Source organism: Patagioenas fasciata, chromosome 34 (genome assembly GCF_037038585.1).
Source record: "Patagioenas fasciata isolate bPatFas1 chromosome 34, bPatFas1.hap1, whole genome shotgun sequence".
NCBI classification, from domain to species: domain Eukaryota; kingdom Metazoa; phylum Chordata; class Aves; order Columbiformes; family Columbidae; genus Patagioenas; species Patagioenas fasciata.
Genome location: NC_092553.1, coordinates 3,489,861 through 3,515,327, shown reverse-complemented (window position 1 = coordinate 3,515,327; position 25,467 = coordinate 3,489,861). Strand labels below are relative to the sequence as shown.

Sequence of the window (25,467 nt, the reverse complement as noted above, 5' to 3'; positions counted from 1 at the left end):
TGGTCCCTGGTGGCCACTGGTGGTCACTGGTGACCCGCACTGGTGACCCCTGGTGGTCATTGGTGGCCACTGGTGACCCGCACTGGTGGTCCTTGGTGGTCCCTGGTGGTCCCTGGTGACCCTCCCTGGTGGTCCCTGGTGGCCACTGGTGACCCGCACTGGTGGTCCTTGGTGGTCCCTGGTGGTCACTGGTGACGCGCACTGGTGGTCACTGGTGGTCCCTGGTGGTCACTGGTGGTCACTGGTGACCTGCACTGGTGGTCCCTGGTGGTCACTGGTGGTCACTGGTGACCCGCACTGGTGGTCACTGGTGGTCACTGGTGACCCGCACTGGTGGTCCCTGGTGGTCATTGGTGGCCACTGGTGACCCGCACTGGTGGTCCTTGGTGGTCCCTGGTGGTCCCTGGTGACCCTCCCTGGTGGTCCCTGGTGGCCACTGGTGACCCTCCCTGGTGGTCCCTGGTGGCCACTGGCGACCCTACCTGCTGGCCCCTGGTGACCCTCACCGGTACCACCGCTGTCCCCAGCGCCCCATGGCGCTGCTCCCCACCGCCCGCTTGGCCGCCCTCCTCCTCCTGGTGGACGCGGCGCTGCTGGCGGCGCTGGCCCGCGTGGCCCCGGCGCTGGCCCGCGCCGGCCCTCTGCTGGCCCCGTGGCTCGAAGCCGCGCTCCGTTTCCCGGCGCTGACCGCGGCCTCGCGCTTCCTGGCGCCGGAGGGGCCTCGCGGAGCCGCCGCGGCGCTCGGCGTCGCCCCGGCCGCCGTCATCACCATCCGCAGCCTCCTTGTGCCGAACGCCGCGGCGCCGGCGCTCCTGGCCACGGCTTCCCCGGCGTGGGCGGCGCTGGCCCACGGCGCGGTCACCGCGGTGCTGCTGGCCCGCGCCGCCGTGTCACCCGGCGCGGCACCGGGGCCCGCGTGGCGGCTGCTGGCGCTGGCGTGGACCGAGTGGCGCGTCCTCGGCGCCGCCTTCGCCTTCCTGGCGCTGGGCGTGCTGGGTGAGCGATGGCGGCGCCGCGGTGGGGGGACGGGGTGGGGGGGGGGTCCCGGTGATGCCACCGCGGCGCTGACCCCGCGGCGCCGGCGCAGGTGACACGGCGGGGCCGTATTGCACCGGCAAGGCGCTGGACGCCGTGCGCGCCGGAGACGGGCTGGGCGCCTCCGCCGTGGCGCTGGTGCTGGCCGCCGATGCGGGAAGGTGGGTGTCCGCCTGTCCGTCCATCCGGGCGTCCGTTGGTCCGCGCGGTTGGGCTGATGGGTGTCCGTGTGTCCCCCCCCCCGCATCCAGCGCGCTGTTCGGTGGGTGCCGCGGTGGCCTCTTCGCGTTGGCGATGGCGCGGCTCAAGCACAGCACCTGCCACCGGCTCTTCTACAACCTGGTGCGGCAGGATTTGGCCTTTCTGGAGGCCACACCGGCAGGTGGGGGGGGCCTTGTCCCCATTGCTCCCATCCTGCCCTGTTCCCTGCATCCCCTCCCCTCCCTTCCATCCCCTCCCTTCCCTCCCCTCCCCTCCCATCCCCTCCCCTCCCATCCCCTCCCTCCCCTTCCATCCCCTCCTTTCCCTTCCATTCCCTCCCCTCCCTTCCATCCCCTCCCCTCCCTTCCATCCCTTCCCTTCCATCCCCTCCCCTCCCCTTCCCTCCCCTTCCCTCCCCTTCCCTGCCCTGCCCTGCCCTCCTTTCCCTTCCATCCCTTCCCTTCCATCCCCTCCCCTCCCCTTCCCTCCCCTTCCCTCCCCTTCCCTGCCCTGCCCTGCCCTCCTTTCCCTTCCATCCCTTCCCTTCCATCCCCTCCCCTCCTCTCCATCCCCTCCCCTTCCATCCCCTCCCCTCCCTTCCCTCCCATCCCCTCCCCTCCCTTCCCTCCCATCCCCTCCCCTCCCTTCCCCTCCATCCCCTCCCCTTCCCTTTCATCCCTTCCCCTCTCTTTCCTTCCATCCCCTCCCCTCCTTCCCTTCTATCCCCTCCCTTCCATCCCCTCCCCTTCCCTCCCCTCCCTTCCCTCCCCTCCTCTCCCTCCCCTTCCATCCCCTCCCCTTCCCTTCCATCCCCTCCCCTCCCTTCCCTTTCATCCCCTCCCCTCCTCCCCTTCCATCCCCTCCGCTTCCCTCCCCTCCCTTCCCCTCCATCCCCTCCTTTCCCTTCCATCCCCTCCTCTCCCTTCCATCCCCTCCCCTCCCTTTTCTTCCATCCCTTTTCTTCCATCCCTTCCCTTTCATCCCCTCTCCTCCACTCCCCTTCCCTCCCCTTCCATCCCCTCCCCTTCCCTTCCATGCCCTCCTTTCCCTTCCATCCCCTCCCCTCCCTCCCATCCCCTCCCCTCCCATCCCCTCCCCTCCCTTCCCTTCCATCCCCTCCCCTTCCCTTCCATCCCTTCCATCCCCTCCTCTCCCTTCCCTTCCATCCCCTCCCTTCCCTTCCATCCCTTCCCTCCCATCCCCTCCCCTCCATCCCCTCCTCTCCCTTCCCTTCCATCCCCTCCCCTTCCCTTCCATCCCCTCCCCTCCTTCCCTTCCATCCCCTCCCCTCCTTCCCTTCCATCCCCTCCCCTCCTTCCCTTCCATCCCCTCCCCTCCTTCCCTTCCATCCCCTTCCCTTCCCTTCCATCCCCTCCCCTCATTCCCTTCCATCCCCTTCCCTTCCATCCCCTTCCCTTCCATCCCCTCCCCTTCCCTTCCATCCCCTCCCCTCATTCCCTTCCATCCCCTTCCCTTCCATCCCCTCCCCTTCCCTTCCATCCCCTCCTTCCCTTCCATCCCCTCCCCTCCTTCCCTTCCATCCCCTCCCCTCCTTCCCTTCCATCCCCTCCCCTCCCTTCCCCTCCCTTCCCTTCCCTCCCCTCCTCCCCCTTCCCCTCCCTCCCTCCCTTCCCTTCCCCTCCCTCCCTTCCCCTCCCCTCCCCTCCCTTCCCCTCCCCTCCCCTCCCTCCCTTCCCCTCCCCTCCTGTCCCCTCCGTCCCCTCCCCATCCCCACGGCCCCCCAACGCCAACCCGAGCCCCGCCGTGTCCCCGCAGCGGAGCTGTGCGCGCGGTTGGCCACCGACGTGCCGCTGCTGTGCCGCGCGGTGCCGCTGAGCGCCAACGTGGCGCTCAGGAGCCTGCTGAAGGTGCTGGGCCTGGGGGGCTTCATGGTGGGGCTCTCGCCGCGGCTGGCGCTGGCGGCGATGGTGGAGGCGCCGCTCGTGGTGGTCGCGCGCAGGGTGTACGACGCGCGGCACCAGGTACGGGGGGGACGGGGGGGGACGGGGGGGGACGGAGGGGAAGGGGACGGAGGGGATGGAAGGGGAGGGGACGGAAGGGGAGGGGAGGGGAGGGGAAGGGATGGAAGGGGAGGGGATGAGAGGGGATGGAAGGGGAGGGGAGGGGATGGGAGGGGAGGGGATGGGAGGGGAGGGGAGGGGAAGGAAGGGGAGGGGAAGGAAGGGGAGGGGATGGAAGGGGAGGGGAAGGAAGGGGAGGGGAAGGAAGGGGAGGGGAAGGAAGGGGAGGGGAAGGAAGGGGAGGGGAAGGGAGGGGAGGGGAAGGGAGGGGAGGGGAGGGGAGGGGAGGGGAGGGGAGGGGAGGGGAGGGGAAGGAAGGGGAGGGGATGGAAGGGGAGGGGATGGAAGGGGAGGGGAAGGGAGGGGAGGGGAAGGGAGGGGAGGGGATGGAAGGGGAGGGGAAGGGAGGGGAGGGGATGGAAGGGGAGGGGAAGGAAGGGGAGGGGAAGGAAGGGGAGGGGAAGGGAGGGGAGGGGAGGGGAGGGGAGGGGATGGAAGGGGAGGGGATGGAAGGGGAGGGGATGGAAGGGGAGGGGATGGAAGGGGAGGGGATGGAAGGGGAGGGGATGGAAGGGGAGGGGATGGAAGGGGAGGGGATGGAAGGGGAGGGGATGGAAGGGGAGGGGAGGGGAGGGGAGGGGAGGGGAGGGGAGGGGAAGGGAGGGGAGGGGATGGAAGGGGAGGGGAAGGAAGGGGAGAGGATGGAAGGGGAGGGGAGGGGACACAACCCTGGGGGCAGTGGGGATGCGGCTCTAGGGGTGGTGGGGACAATGGCTCTGGAGGTGATGGGGACAATGGCTCTGGGGGCTGGGGGGATGTGGCTGTGGGGGTGGTAGGGACAATGGCTCCGGGGATGTGGGGACAACGGCTCCGGGGACAATGGCTCTGGGGGGGCTGTGGGTCCACATCCTGCACCCGCCCTGCGGTGCTGAGCGTGGGCGCCGCAGGTGCTGCAGCGCTCGCTCCTGGACGCCACGGCGGCCACGGCGGCCACGGTGCAGGAGGCCGTATCCGGCATGGAGACGGTGCGGAGCTTCGCCGGCGAGGAGGAGGAGGAGCGGCGCCACGGCCGCGCCGTGGCCGAGATGCTGAGGCTGAAGAGCCAGATGGACACCGAGCAGGAGCTGTTCACCCTGGCCCAGCGGGTGAGGGACGGGACCCAGGCGTCCGGGGGACGGACCCAGGCGTCCGGGGGCCGCGGTGCTGATTCTGTCCCCGTAGGCGCTGCAGCTGGCGGTGCAGGTGCTGGTGCTGTGGCAAGGGCAGCGGCTCCTCGGCGATGGCACCATGAGCGCCGGCAGCCTCGTCACCTTCCTGCTCTATCAGGGGCGAGTTGGCCGCGAGGTGCAGGTGAGCGTCCGTCTGTCCGCTCCGTCCGTCTGTCCGCTCCGTCCGTCTGTCCGCGGTGGCACTGTCTCTGTCCCCAAGGCGCTGGTGCTTGGCCACGGTGACACCGTGTCCGTCTGTCCGCGGTGTCATCGGCTCCATGTCCCCAAGGCGCTGATGCTCGCCCGCGGTGACACCGTGTCCGTCTGTCCGCGGTGTCACCGGCTCCATCATCCCCAAGGCGCTGGTGCTTGCCCACGGTGACACCGTGTCCGTCTGTCCGCGGTGTCACCGGCTCCATCATCCCCAAGGCGCTGGTGCTTGGCCACGGTGACACCGTGTCCGTCTGTCCGCGGTGTCATCGGCTCCATGTCCCCAAGGCGCTGATGCTTGCCCACGGTGACACCGTGTCCGTCTGTCCGCGGTGTCACCGGCTCCATCATCCCCAAGGCGCTGGTGCTCGGCCACGGTGACACCGTGTCCGTCTGTCCGCGGTGCCACCGGCTCCATCATCCCCAAGGCGCTGGTGCTTGGCCACGGTGACACCGTGTCCGTCTGTCCGCGGTGTCACCGTCTCCATCATCCCCAAGGCGCTGGTGCTTGGCCACGGTGACACCGTGTCCGTCTGTCCGTGGTGTCACCGTCTCCATCATCCCCAAGGCGCTGGTGCTCGGCCACGGTGACACCGTGTCCGTCTGTCCGTGGTGTCACCGGCTCCATCATCCCCAAGGCACTGGTGCTTGCCCGCGGTGACACCGTGTCCGTCTGTCCGCGGTGTCACCGGCTCCATCATCCCCAAGGCGCTGGTGCTTGCCCGCGGTGACACCGTGTCCGTCTGTCCCCGGTGTCACCGGCTCCATCATCCCCAAGGCGCTGGTGCTTGGCCACGGTGACACCGTGTCCGTCTGTCTGCGGTGTCACCGGCTCCATCATCCCCAAGGCGCTGGTCCTCACCCACGGTGACACCGTGTCCGTCTGTCCGCGGTGTCACCGTCTCCATGTCCCCAAGGCGCTGATGCTTGCCCACAGTGACACCGTGTCCGTCTGTCCGTGGTGTCACCGGCTCCATCATCCCCCAGGCGCTGGTGTTTGGCCACGGTGACCTGCGCAGCAAAGCGGCCGCCGGCCGGACGGTGCTCGAGTACCTGGAGCGGGTCCCCACGGGTGACGCCGGTGGCCACCGCGCCCCCGCCGCCTTGAGCGGCCACGTCGCCTTCCGCCGCGTCTCCTTCGCCTTCCCGGCGCGACCGGAGTGCCCGGTGCTGCAGGTGGGCTTGGGGAGCCCAGAGCCATTGTCCCCAGAGCCATTGTCCCCACCACCCCTAGGGCCATTGTCCCCAGAGCCATTGTCCCCAGAGCTCCCAGAGCCACGTCCCCACCGCCCCCAGACCCATTGTCCCCAGAGCCATTGTCCCCACCACCCCCAGACCCATTGTCCCCAGAGCCATTGTCCCCACCGCCCCCAGACCCATTGTCCTCAGAGCCGCATCCCCACTACCCCCAGAGCCATTGTCCCCAGAGCCATTGTCCCCACCACCCCCAGAGCCATTGTCCCCAGACCCATTGTCCCCACCACCCCCAGACCCATTGTCCCCAGACCCATTGTCCCCACCACCCCCAGAACCATTGTCCCCATCACCCCTAGAGCCATTGTCCCCACCACCCCCAGACCCATTGTCCCCATAGCCATTGTCCCCAACACCCCCAGAGCCATTGTCCCCACAGCCATTGTCCCCAGAGCCATTGTCCCCACCACCTCCAGAACCGCGTCCCCACCACCCCCAGACCCATTGTCCCCAGACCCATTGTCCCCACCACCCCTAGAGCCATTGTCCCCAGACCCATTGTCCCCAACACCCCCAGAGCCATTGTCCCCAGAGCCCCCAGACCCATTGTCCCCAGAGCCATTGTCCCCACCACCCCCAGAACCACTGTCCGCATCACCCCTAGAGCCATTGTCCCCAGAGCCATTGTCCCCACCACCCCCAGAGCCATTGTCCCCAGAGCCATTGTCCCCAGAGCCATTGTCCCCACCACCCCCAGAACCATTGTCCGCATCACCCCTAGAGCCATTGTCCCCAGAGCCATTGTCCCCAACACCCCCAGAGCCATTGTCCCCAGAGCCCCCAGAGCTGCGTCCTCACCACCCCCAGACCCATTGTCCCCACAGCCATTGTCCCCAGAGCCACTGTCCCCACCACCTCCAGAACCGCGTCCCCACCACCCCCAGCCCCATTGTCCCCAGCGCCATCGTCCCCACCACCCCCAGCCCCATTGTCCCCAGCGCCATCGTCCCCACCACCCCCAGCGCCATCGTCCCCACCGCCGCTCCCCTGAGCCCCCCACAACCGCAGGACGTGTCCTTCGAGCTGCGCCCCGGCGAGGTGACGGCGCTGGCCGGGCCCAACGGCAGCGGGAAGAGCACGTGCGCGGCGCTCCTGGCGCGGCTCTATCGCCCCGGCGCCGGGGAGGTGCTGCTGGACGGGGCTCCGCTCCACGAATACGAGCACCGCTACCTCCACCGCCAGGTGAGCTCCGCACCCCTCTCCGGCTCCGTAACCCCCGCAGCCGCGCGCTCACCCCGCTCCGCCGCAGGTGGCGCTGGTGCCGCAGGAGCCGGTGCTGTTCTCCGGCACCATCCGCGACAACATCACCTTCGGGCTGGAGGGATGCGGTGACGAGGAGGTGACGGCGGCCGCCGCCGCCGCCGGCGCCCTGAGCTTCATCGCGGCGCTGGAGCGCGGCTTCGACACCGGTGGGTGCCGGGGGGCGCCGGGGGGCGCGGGTCCGTGGGGCGCGGTGACCCCGGCATCCGTGGTTCCGCAGAGGTGGGGGAGAAAGGGGGGCAGCTTTCGGCGGGGGAGAAACAACGCGTCTCCATCGCCCGGGCGCTCCTGCGCCGGCCCCGCGTCCTCGTCCTCGACGAAGCCACCAGCGCCTTGGCCGGGGACGGCGTGGCCGCGGTGAGCGCCGGGATGGGCCCCGGGGGCTATGGAGGGGGGGGTTCGGCGCCGTTTGGGTGCTGACGGCTCCGGCGCCCCCCTCCCGCAGCTGCGGCGCTGGGTGCGGGAATGCGGAGCCCCCGCGGTGCTGCTCATCACGCACTGCCCGCGGATGCTGGAGGCGGCCGACCGCGTGGTGGTGCTGGAGCGCGGAGCGGTGCTGGAGACGGGGACGCCGGCCGAGCTGCGGCGGAGCCGAGGGAGCTTCAGGAGCGGCGCCGGGGACGTGGACGAGGGGGTTCGGGGCTAATAAAGCAGGATTGGTGCGGAGAACCCGGTTTGGTGGTGGGCGCGGGGATGGGTTGGGCTGGACCCAGCACCCTGGGGTGCTCACCAGTAACCACCAGTGCTCCCAGTGCACCCCCCTCTGCCTCCATGGACTGCACCCAGCACCCTGGGGTGCTCACCAGTGACCACCAGTGCTCCCAGTGCACCCCCCTCTGCCTCCATGGACTGCACCCAGCACCCTGGGGTGCTCACCAGTGACCACCAGTGCTCCCAGTGCACCCCCCTCTGCCTCCATGGACTGGACCCAGCACCCTGGGGTGCTCACCAGTGACCACCAGTGCTCCCAGTGCACCCCCCTCTGCCTCCATGGACTGCACCCAGCACCCTGGGGTGCTCACCAGTGACCACCAGTGCTCCCAGTGCACCCCCCTCTGCCTCCATGGACTGCACCCAGCACCCTGGGGTGCTCACCAGTAACCACCAGTGCTCCCAGTGCAGCCCCCTCTGCCTCCATGGACTGCACCCAGCACCCTGGGGTGCTCACCAGTGACCACCAGTGCTCCCAGTGCACCCCCCTCTGCCTCCATGGACTGCACCCAGCACCCTGGGGTGCTCACCAGTGACCACCAGTGCTCCCAGTGCACCCCCTGTGCTCCCCTGGACCCTGCACCCAGCACCCTGGGGTGCTCACCAGTGACCACCAGTGCTCCCAGTGCACCCCCCTCTGCCTCCATGGACTGCACCCAGCACCCTGGGGTGCTCACCAGTGACCACCAGTGCTCCCAGTGCACCCCCCTCTGCCTCCATGGACTGGACCCAGCACCCTGGGGTGCTCACCAGTAACCACCAGTGCTCCCAGTCCAGCCTCAGAGCCCAGCCCAGCGCCCCCAGTACAACCCACGGCCGCCCTTTGCCTTTTCAATCGGCCCCTCCTGCCCTGACCACGCCCCCTTCGTCCCGCCCCCTCCCGATCCCAAACTGCTCCAGCTCCATCTGCCCGGCAACTGATGACGACACCGCCGCCTGGGCCAATCAGCACCGCCCATCTCTTCCGGTCCCTGCGTGTCCCGGGCGGGGAACGGGGAACGGGGATGCTCGGTTGTGCTCGGTGATCGTTGCGGTCCCTCCCGATCCCGATCCGGATCCCGATCCGGATCCCGATCCCCCCCGTCCCCGGTCCCTCCCCCGGTCCCGCCCCCAACCCAGTACCGGGTTTCCCTTTCCGAGAAGCGGCGGCGGCTGCCGGGAAGGAACCGAACGGGGAGCGGGGACACGGGGACCGGAGCGGGGACACCGGGACCGGAGCACAGCGGGACCGGATCAATCACCCCGGGTCACTCCGGAGCACAACGGGACCGGATCAATCGCCCCGGGTCACTCCGGAGCACAACGGGACCGGATCAATCGCCCCAGGACCAGGACCGGGAGCGGAGCGGAGCGCAGTGGGACTGGATTGGTCACACTGGGTGACACTGGGACCAAGACCAGGACCGGATTGGGCACATTCGGAGCAGAACCGGAGCACATTGGGTGACACTGGGTGACACCGGGAGCTGAACCGGGTCCCATCGGCTGACACCAGGTGACACCGGGAGCAGAACTGGGTGACACCGGGTGACACCGGGAGCAGAACCAGAGCACACCGGGTGACAGCGGGAGCAGAACCGGGTCCCATCGGGTCCCATCGGCTGACACCGGGTGACACCGGGAGCAGAACTGGGTGACACTGAGTGACACCGGGAGCTGAACTGGAGCACATTGGGTGACACCAGGAGCAGAACCGGGTCCCACTGGGTGACATCAGGTGACACCTGGAGCAGAACTGGAGCACATTGGGTGACACTGGGTGACACCGGGAGCTGAACCGGGTCCCACTGGGTGACACCGGGTGACACCGGGAGCGGAACCGGAGCACGTTGGGTGACACCGGGTGACACCGGGAGCTGAACCGGGTCCCACTGGGTGACACTGGGTGACACTGGGAGCGGAACCGGAGCACATTGGGTGACACTGGGTGACACCGGGAGCAGAACTGGGTGACACCGGGTGACACTGGGAGCAGAACCAGAGCACGTTGGGTGACAGCGGGTGACACCGGGAGCAGAACCGGAGCACATTGAGTGACACTGGGTGACACCAGGAGCTGAACCGGGTCCCACTGGGTGACACCAGGTGACACCAGGTGACACCGGGAGCAGAACTGGGTGACACCGAGTGACACTGGGAGCAGAACCAGAGCACGTTGGGTGACACCGGGTGACACCGGGAGCAGAACCGGAGCACATTGGGTGACACTGGGTGACACCGGGAGCTGAACCGGGTGACACCGAGTGACACCGGGAGCTGAACCGGAGCACATTGGGTGACACCAGGAGCAGAACCGGGTCCCACTGGGTGACACCGGGTGACACCGGGAGCGGAACCGGAGCACGTTGGGTGACACCAGGAGCAGAACCGGGTCCCACTGGGTGACACCGGGTGACAGCGGGAGCAGAACCGGAGCACATTGGGTGACACCACGTGACACCGGGAGCTGAACCGGGTCCCACTGGGTGACACCAGGTGACACCGGGAGCAGAACTGGGTGACACCGGGTGACACCGGGAGCAGAACCAGAGCACACCGGGTGACAGCGGGAGCAGAACCGGGTCCCATCGGGTGACAGCGGGTGACACGATGGGCGCGGGGCCCGCCCGCCGCCTGCTGTCCCTGCTGGGCCCCGAGCGCGGCCGCTGCGCGGTGGTGGCGGCGCTGATGGCGGCGTCGGTGCTCGGTACGGGGGCAGCACCCAATGGGGGGGGCAGCACCCAATGGGGGGGGTCAGCACCCAATGGGGGGGGGAAGCACCCAATGGGGGGGGGGACAGCACCCAATGGGGGGGGCAGCACCCAATGGGGGGGGGAAGCACCCAATGGGGGGGGGTCAGCACCCAATGGGGGGGGCAGCACCCAATGGGGGGGGCACCCATTTGGGGGGGGGGCAGCACCCAATGTGGGGGGGGCAGCACCCAATGGAGGGGGCACCCAGTAAGGGGGGGGGCAGCACCCAATGGGAGAAGCAGCACCCAATGGGGGGGGGCAGCACCCAATGGGAGAAGCAGCACCCAATGGGGGGGGGGGGGGGCAGCACCCAATGGGGGGGGGGGGCAGTACCCAATGGGGGGGGGGAGCAGCACCCAATGGGGGGGGGGCAGCACCCATTTGGGGGGGGGGGGTCAGCACCCATTGGGGGGGCAGCACCCAATGGGGAGGGCACCCATTTGGGGGGGGGGGGAGCAGCACCCAATGGGGGGGGGCAGCACCCGTATGGGGGGGGCAGCACCCAATGGAGGGGGCACCCAGTAAGGGGGGGGGGCAGCACCCAATGGGAGAAGCAGCACCCAATGGGGGGGTGGGGCAGCACCCAATGGGGGGGGCACCCATTTGGGGGGGGGGGCAGCACCCAATGGGGGGGGCACCACCCAATGTGGGGGGGGGCAGCACCCAATGGGGGGGGGGGCAGTACCCAATGGGGGGGGGCAGCACCCAATGGGGGGGGCATCCATTTGGGGGGGGGGGCAGTACCTGGGGGGATGCTCTTAGTGGGGGGGGGCAGCACCCAATTGAGGGGGCAGCACCCAGTGGGGGGAGAGCACCTAATGGGGGGGGGGGGGGGCAGCACCCATTGGGGTGGTGGGAGCACCCAGTTTGGGGAGGGGGGGCAGCACCCACTGGGGGGGCAGCGCCCATTTGGGGGGGGGTCAGCACCCATTGTGAGCGGAGCAGCCATTTGGGGGGGGGGGGCACCCACTGGGGGGGGGGGGGGCACCCATTTGGGGGTGGCACCCCAAGCTTTGTCACCCCCCTTGTGGCACCAGCTCCTATTGGGACCCAGGGTCCCATCCCACACTGGGGTCCCCAACCAACAAGGGGGGGGGGGTCCCACCCCATGTCCCCCCCCGTGTCCCCCCCCGTGTCCCCCCCATATCCCCCCCATATCCCCCCCCATGTCCCACCCCATATCCTCCCCATATCCCCCCCCATATCCCCCCCCATATCCCCCCCCATATCACCTCCCATGTCCCCCCCATGTCCCCCCCCACATCCCCAATGTCCCCCCCTATATCCCCCCCCATATCCCCCCCATGTCCCCCTCCATGTCCCCCCATATCCCCCCCCATATCCCCCCCCATATCCCTCCCCATGTCCCCCCCCACATCCCCAATGTCCCCCCCTATATCCCCCCCCATGTCCCCCCCCATGTCCCCCCCCATATCCCCCCCATGACCCCCCCCATATCCCCCCCGTCCTCCCCCATATCCCCCCCATGTCCCCCCCATATCCCCCCCCATATCCCCCCCATATCCCCCCCCATATCCCCCCCATGTCCCCCTCCATGTCCCACCCCACGTCCCCCCCCATATCCCCCTCCATGTCCCCCCCATGTCCCCCCCCATATCCCCCCCCATGTCCCCCCCCATGTCCCCCCCATATCCCCCTGCATATCCCCCCCATATCCCCCCCACGTCCCCCCCCATATCCCCCTCCATGTCCCCCCCCATATCCCCCCCATGTCCCCCCCATATCCCCCCCACACCCCCCCCATGTCCCCCCCCATATCCCACCCCATGTCCCCCCCCATGTCCCCCCCCATGTCCCCCCCCATATCCCCCCCCATGTCCCCCCCCATATCCCCCCCATATCCCCCCCCATATCCCACCCCATATCCCCCCCCATGTCCCCCCTCATGTCCCCCCCATATCCCCCCCATGTCCCCCCCCACATCCCCAATGTCCCCCCCTATATCCCCTCCCATGTCCCCTCCCATGTCCCCCCCATGTCCCCCCCCACATCCCCAATGTCCCCCCCTATATCCCCCCCCATATCCCCCCCATGTCCCCCCCCACATCCCCAATGTCCCCCCGTATATCCCCCCCCACGTCCCCCCCCACATCCCCCACGTCCCCCATGTCCCCATGTCCCCCCAGGCGAGCTGGCCGTCCCCTACTTCACCGGCCGTGTCACCGACTGGGTGGCCACGGGGGACGCGGCGCTGGCCGCGGGGCCCATGGTGCTGCTGGGGCTCTCCAGGTGGGTCGGGGACACGGGTGCCAAACCGGGGGGGGTGGTGCGGGTGACACCGGTGTCACCCTGCTGACCCCCCCTGTACAACCCCAGCGCCGTCACCGAGTTCGCCTGCGACGCCACCTACACCGGGACCTTGCGGCGGGTGCTGGGGCGGCTCCAGCGCCGGGTGTTCGCCGCGGTGTTGCGGCGCGACCTGTGCGCCCTGCGGGTGACGGGGACGGGCGCGGTGACGGCGCGGGTGACGGGGGACGTGGAGGCCGCCCACGCGGCGCTGAGCGAGGCGCTCAGCCTGCTGCTCTGGTACCTGGCGCGGGGTCTCGGTGTCGTGGTCACCATGGTGTGGTTGTCACCCCCCCTGGCCGGTGTCACCCTCCTGGCGCTGCCCGCCCTGCTGCTGCTGCCCTGGGCGGTCGGGAAGGTCCGGCAGGTAATGGGGACGATGGGGGGGGGACATGGGGCTCTTGTCACCTCCCTGTGCCCACCGGACCCTACGAGTGCCCCGTGTCCCCTCCCCATGACCAATGTCCCCTCCATGCCCCCATTGTCCCCTCCCCGTGCCCATTGTCCCCTCCATGTGCCCATTGTCCCCTCCATGTGCCCCCTGTCCCCTCCACACCCCCACTGTCCCCCCTGGGTCCCCTCCATGCCCCCATTGTCCCCTCCCCACGCCCATTGTCCCCTCCCCATGCCCATTGTCCCCTCCATGTGCCCCCTGTCCCCTCCACACCCCCACTGTCCCCTCTGTGTCCCCTCCATGCCCCCATTGTCCCCTCCCCACGCCCATTGTCCCCTCCCCATGCCCATTGTCCCCTCCATGTGCCCCCTGTCCCCTCCACACCCCCACTGTCCCCTCTGTGTCCCCTCCATGCCCCCATTGTCCCCTCCCCATGCCCATTGTCCCCTCCATGCCCCCATTGTCCCCTCCCCGTGCCCATTGTCCCCTCCACACCCCCACTGTCCCCTCTGTGTCCCCTCCATGCCCCCATTGTCCCCTCCCCGTGCCCATTGTCCCCTCCATGTGCCCATTGTCCCCTCCATGTGCCCCCTGTCCCCTCCACACCCCCACTGTCCCCCCTGGGTCCCCTCCATGCCCCCATTGTCCCCTCCCCACGCCCATTGTCCCCTCCCCATGCCCATTGTCCCCTCCATGTGCCCCCTGTCCCCTCCACACCCCCACTGTCCCCTCTGTGTCCCCTCCATGCCCCCATTGTCCCCTCCCCACGCCCCTTGTCCCCTCCACACCCCCACTGTCCCCTCTTTGTCCCCTCCATGCCCCCATTGTCCCCTCCCCATGCCCATTGTCCCCTCCATGTGCCCCCTGTCCCCTCCACACCCCCACTGTCCCCTCTTTGTCCCCTCCATGCCCCCATTGTCCCCTCCCCACGCCCATTGTCCCCTCCATGTGCCCCCAGTGTCTTCCACATCCCCATTGTCCCCTCGGTGTCCCCACTGTCCCCTTGGTGTTCCCACTGTCACCACTGCCCCCACTGTCCCCTCTGTGTCCCCTCCATGTGTCCCTTGTCCCCTCCAGGCCCCCACTGTCCCCTCAGTGTCCCCACTGTCCCCTCGTCCCCTCCAGGCCCCCACTGTCCCCTCAGTGTCCCCACCGTCCCCTCGGTGTCCCCAGCGCCTCCTCCGTGTCCCCATTGTTCCCTTAGTGTCCCCACCATCCCCTCTGTGTCCCCACTGTCCCCTCTGTGTCCCCTCCATGTGTCCCTTGTCCCCTCCAGGCCCCCACTGTCCCCTCCGTGTCCCCACCGCCCCCACTGTCCCCACTGTCCCCTCGGTGTCCCCACTGTCACCACTGCCCCCACTGTCCCCTTGGTGTCCCCACCATCCCCTCCGTGTCCCCAGCGCCCCCACTGTCCCCTCAGTGTCCCCACCATCCCCTTGGTGTCCCCACCATCCCCTCCATGTCCCCACTGTCCCCTTATCCCCTCCAGGCCCTCACTGTCCCCTTGGTGTCCCCACCGTCCCCTTGGTGTCCCCACCATCCCCTTGGTGTCCCCACTGTCCCCTCGTCCCCTCCAGGCCCCCACTGTCCCCTCAGTGTCCCCACCATCCCCTTGGTGTCCCCACTGTCCCCTCGTTCCCTCCAGGCCCCCACTGTCCCCTCAGTGTCCCCACCATCCCCTTGGTGTCCCCACCATCCCCTTGGTGTCCCCACTGTCCCCTCGTCCCCTCCAGGCCCCCACTGTCCCCTCAGTGTCCCCACCATCCCCTTGGTGTCCCCACCATCCCCTCCATGTCCCCACTGTCCCCTCGTCCCCTCCAGGCCCCCACTGTCCCCTCAGTGTCCCCACCATCCCCTTGGTGTCCCCACCGTCCCCTTGGTGTCCCCACCATCCCCTTGGTGCCCGCACCGCCCCCTCGGTGTCCCCTCGGTGTCCCCTCGGTGTCCCCAGCGCCCCCTGCGTGTCCCCAGGGCCTGGCGCAGCGGGTGCAGGAGGCGCAGGCCGCGGCCACCGAGGTGGCCATGGAGACCTTGGTGGCCATGGCCACCGTGCGCAGCTTCGCCCACGAGGCCGGGGCGGCCGAGCGGTACCGGAGCCACCTGCAGCGGCTCCTGCGCCTGGAGAGCGCGGACGCCGCCGCCACCGCCGCCGGATACTGGGCCAGCGGGGTAGGGGACGGGGACACGGGGACGGGGACGTGGGGATGGGGACGTGGGGATGGGGACATCGGGATGGGGACGTGGGGATGGGGACGTGGGGATGGGGGACGTGGGGATGGGGACATTGGGATGGGGGACGTGGGGATGGGGACACGGGGATGGGGACACGGGGATGGGGACACGGGGATGGGGACGTGGGGATGGGGACACGGGGATGGGGACGTGGGGATGGGGACATGGGGATGGGGACGTGGGGATGGGGACGTGGGGATGGGGACACGGGGATGGGGACGTGGGGATGGGGACGTGGGGATGGGGACATTGGGATGGGGACGTGGGGATGGGGACGTGGGGATGGGGACATTGGGATGGGGGACATGGGGATGGGGACATCGGGATGGGGACGTGGGGATGGGGACGTGGGGATGGGGACACGGGGATGGGGACATTGGGATGGGGGACATGGGGATGGGGACGTGGGGATGGGGACGTGGGGATGGGGACGTGGGGATGGGGACACGGGGATGGGGATGTGGGGATGGGGACACGGGGATGGGGACGTGGGGATGGGGACGTGGGGATGGGGACATTGGGATGGGGACGTGGGGATGGGGACGTGGGGATGGGGACATTGGGATGGGGGACATGGGGATGGGGACATCGGGATGGGGACGTGGGGATGGGGACGTGGGGATGGGGACACGGGGATGGGGACATTGGGATGGGGGACATGGGGATGGGGACGTGGGGATGGGGACGTGGGGATGGGGACGTGGGGATGGGGACACCGGGATGGGGACGTGGGGATGGGGACGTGGGGATGGGGACGTGGGGATGGGGACATTGGGATGGGGGACGTGGGGATGGGGACACAGGGATGGGGACATTGGGATGGGGACATGGGGATGGGGACATGGGGATGGGGACACGGGGATGGGGACATTGGGATGGGGACATTGGGATGGGGGACATGGGGATGGGGACGTGGGGATGGGGACACCGGGATGGGGACATTGGGATGGGGACGTGGGGATGGGGGACATTGGGATGGGGGACATGGGGATGGGGACACGGGGATGGGGACGTGGGGATGGGGACATTGGGATGGGGACGTGGGGATGGGGACGTGGGGATGGGGACACTGGGATGGGGACACTGGGATGGGGACGTGGGGATGGGGACATTGGGATGGGGACACGGGGATGGGGACACGGGGATGGGGACGTGGGGATGGGGACATTGGGATGGGGGACATGGGGATGGGGACACGGGGATGGGGACACGGGGATGGGGACATGGGGATGGGGACGTGGGGATGGGGACACGGGGATGGGGACGTGGGGATGGGGACGTGGGGATGGGGACACCGGGATGGGGACGTGGGGATGGGGACATTGGGATGGGGACATTGGGATGGGGACATGGGGATGGGGACATTGGGAGGGGGACACAGGGATGGGGACATGGGGATGGGGACGTGGGGATGGGGACGTGGGGATGGGGACGTGGGGATGGGGACACGGGGATGGGGACGTGGGGATGGGGACACGGGGATGGGGACGTGGGGATGGGGGACATGGGGACCTGGTGGCTTGGGGTTGGGGACAGGGGAACCTGGTGGCTTGGGGGACATGGGGACATGGTGGGTTGGGGCCATGAGGACATGGGGTTGGGGACATGGGGATGTGGTGACGTGGGGCTGGGGGATGTGACGTGGGGACATCAGGGGCTCGGGGACATGGGGGATGTGACATCTCTGGGCCACGGGGGAACAGGGTGGCACGGGGGGGTGACCTCAGCGAGGGTCCCCAGTGTCCCCAGCGGTGACCCCTCTGCTGTCCCCAGTTCTCAGCCCTTGCCCTGAAGCTGGGGCTCCTGTGCTATGGGGCTCGCTTGGTGGCCTTGGGGACAATCACGGCCGGGGACCTCGTCACCTTCCTCATCTACCAGATGCAGTTCACCGAGGCCGTGGAGGTGACACCATCGTGTCCCCATTGTCCCCATGACCTCCCTTGTGTCACCACGTCCTCTCTGTTGTCCCCATGCCCATTCCCCATGTCCCCTCGTGTCCCCATGACCTCCCTTGTGTCCCCATGCCCATTCCCCGTGTCCCCTCTGTGTCCCCACGACCTCCCTTGTGTCACCACGTCCTCTGTGTTGTCCCCATGCTCGTGTCCCTGTGTCCCTTGTGTCCCCAGGCTGTCCCAGCAGTGTCCCCATGCCCGTTCCCCATGTCCCCTCGTGTCCCCATGACCTCCCTTGTGTCCCCACGCCCACTCCCCATGTCCCCTCTGTGTCCCCTTGTGTCCCCACACTCTCCCAGCAGTGTCCCCATGCCCATTCCCCATGTCCCCTCGTGTCCCCATGACCTCCCTTGTGTCCCCAGGCTGTCCCAGCAGTGTCCCCATGCCCGTTCCCCATGTCCCCTCGTGTCCCCATGACCTCCCTTGTGTCCCCAGGCTGTCCCAGCAGTGTCCCCATGCCCGTTCCCCGTGTCCCCTCGTGTCCCCATGACCTCCCTTGTGTCCCCATGACCTCCCTTGTGTCCCCAGGCTGTCCCAGCAGTGTCCCCATGCCCTCCCTTGTGTCCCCAGGCTGTCCCAGCAGTGTCCCCACGCCCGTTCCCCGTGTCCCCTCGTGTCCCCATGCCCAGTCCCCGTGTCCCCTGATGTCCCCTGGTGTCCCCTGGTGTCCCCAGGTCCTGCTCCGCTATTACCCCAGCTTGGCCAAGGCCGTGGGCTCCTCGCAGAAGATCTTTGAGTTCCTGGAGCAGGAGGAGGTGACACCCGTGGGGACAATGGCGCCCCATGACCTGCGGGGCCACCTGCGGCTCGAGGACGTCTGGTTCTCCTACCCCGAGCACCCGGAGCCCGTGCTCAAGGTGGGCGCGGGGACGGGGACACGGGGATGGGGACACGGGGACGGGGTGGGGACACCATGGGGACACGGTGGGGACACAATGGGGACGTGGCTGGGAGGGCACAGGGACGTGGTGGGGGAGCATGGGGACACAGCGGGGACGATGGGGACATGGTGGGGAGGGGATGGGGACACAGTGGGGACAATGGGGACACAGTGGGGACGATGGGGACATGGTGGGCGAGCATGGGGACATGGTGGGGAGGGGATGGGGACATGGTGGGGACAATGGGGACATGGTGGGCGAGCATGGAGACATGGTGGGGACAATGGGGACATGGTGGGCGAGCATGGAGACATGGTGGGGAGGGGATGGGGACATGGTGGGGACAATGGGGACACAGTGCGGACGATGGGGACATGGTGGGCGAGCATGGAGACATGGTGGGGAGGGGATGGGGACACAGTGGGGACAATGGGGACACAGTGGGGACGATGGGGACATGGTGGGCGAGCATGGGGACATGGTGGGGAGGGGATGGGGACATGGTGGGGACAATGGGGACATGGTGGGCGAGCATGGAGACATGGTGGGGACAATGGGGACATGGTGGGCGAGCATGGAGACATGGTGGGGAGGGGATGGGGACATGGTGGGGACAATGGGGACATGGTGGGCGAGCATGGAGACATGGTGGGGACAATGGGGACACAGTGCGGACGATGGGGACACGGTGGGCGAGCATGGAGACATGGTGGGGAGGGGATGGGGACATGGTGGGGACAATGGGGACACAGTGGGGACGATGGGGACATGGTGGGGACAATGGGGACACAGTGGGGACGATGGGGACATGGTGGGGACAATGGGGACACAGTGGGGACGATGGGGACATGGTGGGCGAGCATGGAGACATGGTGGGGAGGGGATGGGGACACAATGGGGACATGGTGGGGAGGGGATGGGGACACGGTGGGGACAATGGGGACACAGTGGGGACGATGGGGACATGGTGGGGACATGGTGGGGGACCATGGGGACACAATGGGGACATGGGAGGGAGGGCACAGAGACATGGTGGGGGACCATGGGGACACAATGGGGACACGGTGGGGAGGGGATGGGGACACAGTGGGGACAATGGGGACATGGTGGGGACCATGGGGACACAATGGGGGCGATGGGGACATGGTGGGGAGGGCACAGGGACACGGTGGGGACAATGGGGACACAATGGGGGCGATGGGGACATGGTGGGGGACCACGGGGACACGATGGGGCCATGGTGGGGAGGGGATGGGGACACAGTGGGGACAATGGGGACATGGTGGGAGTGATGGGGACACAATGGGGACGATGGGGACATGGTGGGGAGGGCACAGGGACACGGTGGGGACAATGGGGACACAGTGGGGACCATGGGGACACAATGGGGGTGACGGGGACATGGTGGGGAGGGCACAGGAGCCCCGGGAGCAGCTCGGGAGGGTGTGCGGTGTCACCCGTGTCCCCAGGGCGTGTCCCTGGCGCTGCCCCCGGGGGAGTCGCTGGCCGTGGTGGCCCCGGCGGGGGCGGGGAAAAGCACCCTGGTGGCCCTGGTGCTCAACCTGCGCCCCCCGGCGCGCGGGCGGGTGCTGCTGGACGGGCACCCCCTCCCCAGCTACCGGCACCGCTACCTGCGCCGACAGGTGACACCCGCGGGTCCCCAACGGGTCCCCAAGCCACCCCCGGGTCACCCAGGGTCCCCAATGGGTCCCCACCACCACCCCAGCATCACCCAAGGGTCCCCAGTGGGTCCTCAACACCACCCCAGCATCACCCAATGGGTCCCCACTGCCACCCCCTGTGTCACCAGACGTCCCCAATGGGTCCCCAACACCACCCAAGAGTCCCCAATGGGTCCCCACCACCACCCCAACATCACCCAATGGGTCCTCAGTGCCACCCCCTGTGTCCCCAGACGTCCCCAACGGGTCCCCAACACCACCCCAACATCACCCAAGTGTCCCCACCACCACACCAGCATCACCCAAGTGTCCCCACTGCCACCCCCTGTGTCACCAGACGTCCCCAATGGGTCCCCACCACCACCCCAACATCACCCAATAGGTCCCCAACACCACCCCAACATCACCCAGTGGGTCCCCACTGCCACCCCCTGTGTCACCAGACGTCCCCAATGGGTCCCCACCACCACCCAAGTGTCCCCAATGGGTCCCCACCACCACTCCAACATCACCCAAGTGTCCCCACTGCCACCCCCTGTGTCACCAGCCGTCCCCAATGGGTCCCCAACACCACCCAAGTGTCTCCAATGGGTCCCCACCACCACCCCAACATCACCCAAGTGTCCCCACCACCACCCCAACATCACCCAATGGGTCCCCACTGCCACCCCCTGTGTCACCAGACGTCCCCAATGGGTCCCCAACACCACCCCAGCATCACCCAAGTGTCCCCAATGGGTCCCCAACACCAACCCAACATCACCCAATAGGTCCCCAGCACCACCCCAGCATCACCCAATGGGTCCCCACCACCACCCCAGCATCACCCAAGTGTCCCCAATGGGTCCCCAACACCACCCCAGCATCACCCAAGTGTCCCCAATGGGTCCCCAACACCACCCCAGCATCACCCAAGTGTCCCCACCACCACCTCAACATCACCCAAGTGTCCCCACCACCACCCCAGCATCACCCAAGTGTCCCCAACACCACCCCAACATCACCCAATGGGTCCCCACTGCCACCCCCTGTGTCACCAGACGTCCCCAATGGGTCCCCAAGCCACCCCAGCACCACCCAAGGGTCCCCAATTGGTCCTCAAACCACCCCAGCATCACCCAAGTGTCCCCAATGGGTCCCCAACACCACCCCAACATCACCCAATGGGTCCCCAGTGCCACCCCCTGTGTCACCAGACGTTCCCAATGGGTCCCCAACACCACCTCAACATCACCCAATGGGTCCCCAATGGGTCCCCACCACATCCCCCGTGTCCCCCCGTGTCGTGTCCCCGGTCCCCGGCGCAGGTGGCCGCGGTGCCGCAGGAGCCCGTGCTCTTCTCGCGCTCGCTCCACGACAACATCGCCTACGGCGCGGGGACGTGGGACCGGGCGCAGGTGACATCGGCCGCGCGCCGCGCCGGCGCCCACGGCTTCATCGCCCGCCTGCCCCAGGGCTACGACACAGGTTGGGTCCCCTTCGGTGTCCCCATGGGTGTCCCCATATCCCTCTGTCCCCACGCTGACCCCCGTGTCCCCATGTGTGTCCTCATGTCCCCACGTGTGTCCTCATGTCCCCATGTGTGTCCCCATGTCCCCACGTGTGTCCTCATGTCCCCACGTGTGTCCTCATGTCCCCATGTGTGTCCTCATGTCCCCATGTGTGTCCCCATGTCCCCACGTGTGTCCTCATGTCCCCATGCTGACCCCCATGCCCCCATGTGTGTCCTCATGTCCCCACGTGTGTCCCCATGTCCCCACGTGTGTCCTCATGTCCCCATGCTGACCCCCATGTCCCCGTGTCCCCATGTGTGTCCTCATGTCCCCACGTGTGTCCTCATGTCCCCATGTGTGTCCTCATGTCCCCACGTGTGTCCTCATGTCCCCATGTGTGTCCTCATGTCCCCATGCTGACCCCCATGTCCCCACGTGTGTCCCCATGTCCCCATGTGTGTCCTCATGTCCCCACGTGTGTCCCCATGTCCCCATGCTGACCCCCATGTCCCCGTGTCCCCATGTGTGTCCCCGTGTCCCCATGTGTGTCCTCATGTCCCCACGTGTGTCCTCATGTCCCCATGTGTGTCCCCATGTCCCCATGTGTGTCCTCATGTCCCCATGCTGACCCCCATGTCCCCGTGTCCCCATGTGTGTCCTCATGTCCCCATGTGTGTCCTCATGTCCCCATGCTGACCCCCATGTCCCCATGTCCCCATGTGTGTCCTCATGTCCCCATGCTGACCCCCATGTCCCCGTGTCCCCATGTGTGTCCCCATGTCCCCACGTGTGTCCTCATGTCCCCATGCTGACCCCCATGTCCCCACACTGATCCCTGTGTCCCCACGCTGACCCCCTTGTCCCCATGTCCCTGTGTCCCCACGCTGACCCCCATGTCCCCACACTGACCCCCGTGTCCCCACGCTGACCCCCTTGTCCCCACGTCCCCACGCTGACCCCCGTGTCCCCACGCTGACCCGTGTCCCCACACTGACCCCCGTGTCCCCACGGGTGTCCCCCAGCGGTGGGCGAGCTGGGCGCGCAGCTCTCCGGGGGCCAGCGGCAGGCGGTGGCCATCGCGCGCGCCCTGGTCAGGGACCCGCGCGTCCTCGTCCTCGACGAGCCCACCAGCGCGCTGGACGTCCAGACCTGCGCACAGGTGGGGGTGACGCCCGTGGCCCCTCGGTCCCCGTGGCCAGTGGCCCCTGGGTGGCCCCTTTGTCCCCAGTGCTGCTGGCCCCTTGGGCCCTGGGCACCACGTTCCCTGGGGTCCTCTCCCAACAGCCCCGGTCCCCCTGGCCCATGTCCCCAAGCCCCTGACTCCTGTGTCCCCTTGGTCCCTGGTCCCCACGTTTCCTGGGGTCCTCTCCCAACAGCCCCCAGTGCCCTTGGTTCCCACACCCCATGTCCCCAAGTCCCTGTACCTGTGTCCCCTTGGTCCCTGGTCCCCACGTTCCCTGGGGTCCTCTCCCAACAGCCCCTGCTGCCCTTGGTCCCCACACCCCATGTCCCCAAGTCCCTGTCCCTGTGTCCCCTGTGTCCCCTTGGTCCCACGTTCCCTGGGGTCCTCTCCCAACAGCCCCTGGTGCCCTTGGTCCCCACACCCCGTGTCCCCAAGTCCCTGGGTCGCATGTCCCCTGTGTCCCCTTGGTCCCTGGTCCCCACGTTCCCTGGGGTCCTCTCCCAACAGCCCCCAGTGCCCTTGGTCCCCACACCCCATGTCCCCTTGGTTCCCACACCCCATGTCCCCAAGTCCCTGTCCCTGTGTCCCCAAGTCCCTGGTCCCCACGTTCCCTGGGGTCCTCTCCCAACAGCCCCCGGTGCCCTTGGTCCCCACACCCCGTGTCCCCAAGTCCCTGGGTCCCATGTCCCCTGGGTCCCCGTGTCCCTGCCCCCAGGTCCCCATGTTCCCCAGGCCCCCTGTTTCCCTACCCTGTGTCCCCTGGGTTCCATGTCCCCATGTCCCCTGTGTCCCCATGTTCCCCAAGTCCCCCGTGTCCCCTGTGTCCCCAGGTCTCCTGTATCCCCATCCATGCGTCCCGTTTCCCTACCCTGTGTCCCCCGGGTCCCCTGTGTCTCCATGTCCCCTGTGTCCCCATGTCCCCCAGGTCCCCCATGCCCCTGCCTCTGGGTCCCCTGTTTCCCTACCCTGTGTCCCCTAGGTCCCTGCCCCCATGTCCCCCGTGTCCCCCTGTCCCCTGTGTCCCTGCCCCCATGTCCCCCAGCCCCTCGTGTCCCCTGTGTCCCTGCCCCCATGTCCCCCAGCCCCTCGTGTCCCCTGTGTCCCTGTCCCCATGTCCCCTGGGTCCCTGCCCCTGGGTGCCCCCGTGTCCCCATGTTCCCCAGGTCCCCCGTGTCCCTGCCTCTGGGTCCCCTGTATCCCCATCCATGTGTCCCCTGGGTCCCATGGCCCCATGGCCCCTGTGTCCCCATGGCCCCTGGGTCCCCTGTGTCCCCATGTCCCCTGGGTCCCTGCCCCTGGGTCCCATGTCCCCATGGCCCCTGTGTCCCTGCCCCTGGGTCCCCTGTGTCCCCTGTTTCCCTGCCCTGTGTCCCCTGGGTCCTCGGCCCCGGGTCCCCATGTCCTCGTGTCCCCATGTCCCCCGTGTCCCCCCTGACGCCGCCGCCCCCTGCAGGTGGAGCAGGAGCTGCTGGGCGCCGGTGGCAGCGGGCGCGCGGTGCTGCTGGTGACAGGGCGGGTGGCCCTGGCCATGCGGGCACAGCGGGTGGCCCTGCTGGCCGGGGGGCGCCTGCACGAATTGGGGTCCCCCAGCGAGCTCCTGCACCCCAACAGCCCCCATTGGCACCTCCTGGGGGGCGGGGGACAGCAGGGGACAACGGGGACACCAAGGGATGGGGACACCAAGAGTAGGGATGGGGACACTGAGAGTTGGGATGGGGACAGCCGGAGCCAGGATGGGGACACTGGGGGCAGAGATGAGGACACCAAGAGTAAGGATGGGGACACCAGGGACAGAGATGGGGGCTCTGGGGACACGGATGAGGACACCAAGAGTAGGGATGGGGACATGGATGGGGACACTGAGAGTTGGGATGGGGACACCAGAGACAGAGATGGGGACACCAGGGGCAGAGATGGGGACACCAAGAGTTGGGATGGGGACACCAGAGACAGAGATGGGGACACAAGAGACAGAGATGGGGACACAAGAGACAGAGATGGGGACACAAGAGACAGAGATGGGGACACCAAGAGTTGGGATGGGGACACTGGTGGCAGAGGTGAAGACACCAAGAGTAGGGATGGGGACACCAGGAACAGAGATGGGGACTCTGGGGACATGGATGGGGACACTGAGAGTTAGGATGGGGACACCAGGGACAGAGATGGGGACACTGGGGACATGGATGGGGACACCAAGAGTTGGGATGGGGACACCAAGAGTTGGGATGGGGACACCAGGGACAAAGATGGGGACACCAAGAGTAGGGATGGGGACACTAGGAACAGAGACAGGGGCTGTGGGGACATGGATGGGGACACTGAGAGATGGGATGGGGACACCAAGGGTGGGGACACCAAGGGGTGACAGATGGAAATAAACCCTCTTGTTTGTATGATGGGTGTCTGGGGGTCCCTGGGGATGTGGGGGGGGGGCCAGGGTCCTGGGTGGGGGGGTGCAGGGTGGGGTCCGGGGTGGGGGGGTCCGAGGTGGGACCCGGGGGTGGGGGGTGCAGGGTGGGGTCAGGAGGGGGTGGTCAGGTGGGGTCTGGGGGGGGGGTGCGGGGTAGGGGTCCAGGGTGGGGGTCTGGGGTGGGGTGCAGGGAGGGGTCTGGGGGGGGGTGTGGGGTAGGGTGGGGTCCGGGGTAAAGGTCAGGGTGGGGGTCCGGGTGGGGGGTCCAGGGTGGGGGTCCGGGTGGGGGGTCCGGGTG

The 25,467-nt window shown here is 68.2% G+C and overlaps 2 protein-coding genes across 3 annotated transcripts; both read left to right on the top strand.

Moving 5' to 3' along the window:
- The first annotated feature begins 301 nt into the window (after nt 1–301).
- TAP2 (transporter 2, ATP binding cassette subfamily B member) lies at nt 302–7,858 on the top strand. The gene is made up of 11 exons (XM_071800965.1): nt 302–996; nt 1,088–1,196; nt 1,287–1,417; nt 3,013–3,218; nt 4,205–4,402; nt 4,479–4,607; nt 5,663–5,851; nt 6,938–7,111; nt 7,179–7,338; nt 7,410–7,546; nt 7,635–7,858. The coding sequence occupies exons 1-11, from the start codon at nt 534–536 to the stop codon at nt 7,833–7,835; spliced, it is 2,097 nt and encodes a 698-aa protein (XP_071657066.1). The 5' UTR covers nt 302–533; the 3' UTR covers nt 7,836–7,858.
- A 925-nt stretch (nt 7,859–8,783) lies between these two features.
- TAP1 (transporter 1, ATP binding cassette subfamily B member) lies at nt 8,784–25,110 on the top strand. 2 transcript variants are annotated; one of them, XM_071800962.1, is made up of 10 exons: nt 8,784–10,586; nt 12,780–12,882; nt 12,970–13,306; nt 15,305–15,502; nt 17,339–17,467; nt 18,192–18,374; nt 19,868–20,041; nt 21,388–21,547; nt 22,596–22,732; nt 24,210–25,110. In XM_071800962.1, exons 1-10 carry the CDS (start codon nt 10,490–10,492, stop codon nt 24,897–24,899), a joined length of 2,208 nt encoding a protein of 735 aa, XP_071657063.1. In that variant the 5' UTR covers nt 8,784–10,489; the 3' UTR covers nt 24,900–25,110. The 2 variants fall into 2 exon arrangements, with proteins under 2 accessions (XP_071657063.1, XP_071657064.1); XM_071800963.1 differs by lacking the exon at nt 22,596–22,732 and having other exon boundaries at nt 8,789–10,586; nt 24,210–24,574.
- Nucleotides 25,111–25,467: the final 357 nt, after the last annotated feature.

What these genes read in the sequence shown, in the direction of transcription:
- TAP2 (XM_071800965.1), top strand. Translation starts at nt 534, where the DNA reads ATGGCGCTGCTCCCCACCGCCCGCTTGGCCGCCCTCCTCCTCCTGGTG. An exon ending in CCTGGCGCTGGGCGTGCTGG is followed by an intron (nt 997 to 1,087) that starts GTGAGCGATGGC and finishes GCGCCGGCGCAG; the next exon opens with GTGACACGGCGGGGCCGTAT. An exon ending in TGTACGACGCGCGGCACCAG is followed by an intron (nt 3,219 to 4,204) that starts GTACGGGGGGGA and finishes TGGGCGCCGCAG; the next exon opens with GTGCTGCAGCGCTCGCTCCT.
- TAP1 (XM_071800962.1), top strand. Translation starts at nt 10,490, where the DNA reads ATGGGCGCGGGGCCCGCCCGCCGCCTGCTGTCCCTGCTGGGCCCCGAG. An exon ending in CGGTCGGGAAGGTCCGGCAG is followed by an intron (nt 13,307 to 15,304) that starts GTAATGGGGACG and finishes GCGTGTCCCCAG; the next exon opens with GGCCTGGCGCAGCGGGTGCA. An exon ending in ACCGCTACCTGCGCCGACAG is followed by an intron (nt 20,042 to 21,387) that starts GTGACACCCGCG and finishes TCCCCGGCGCAG; the next exon opens with GTGGCCGCGGTGCCGCAGGA.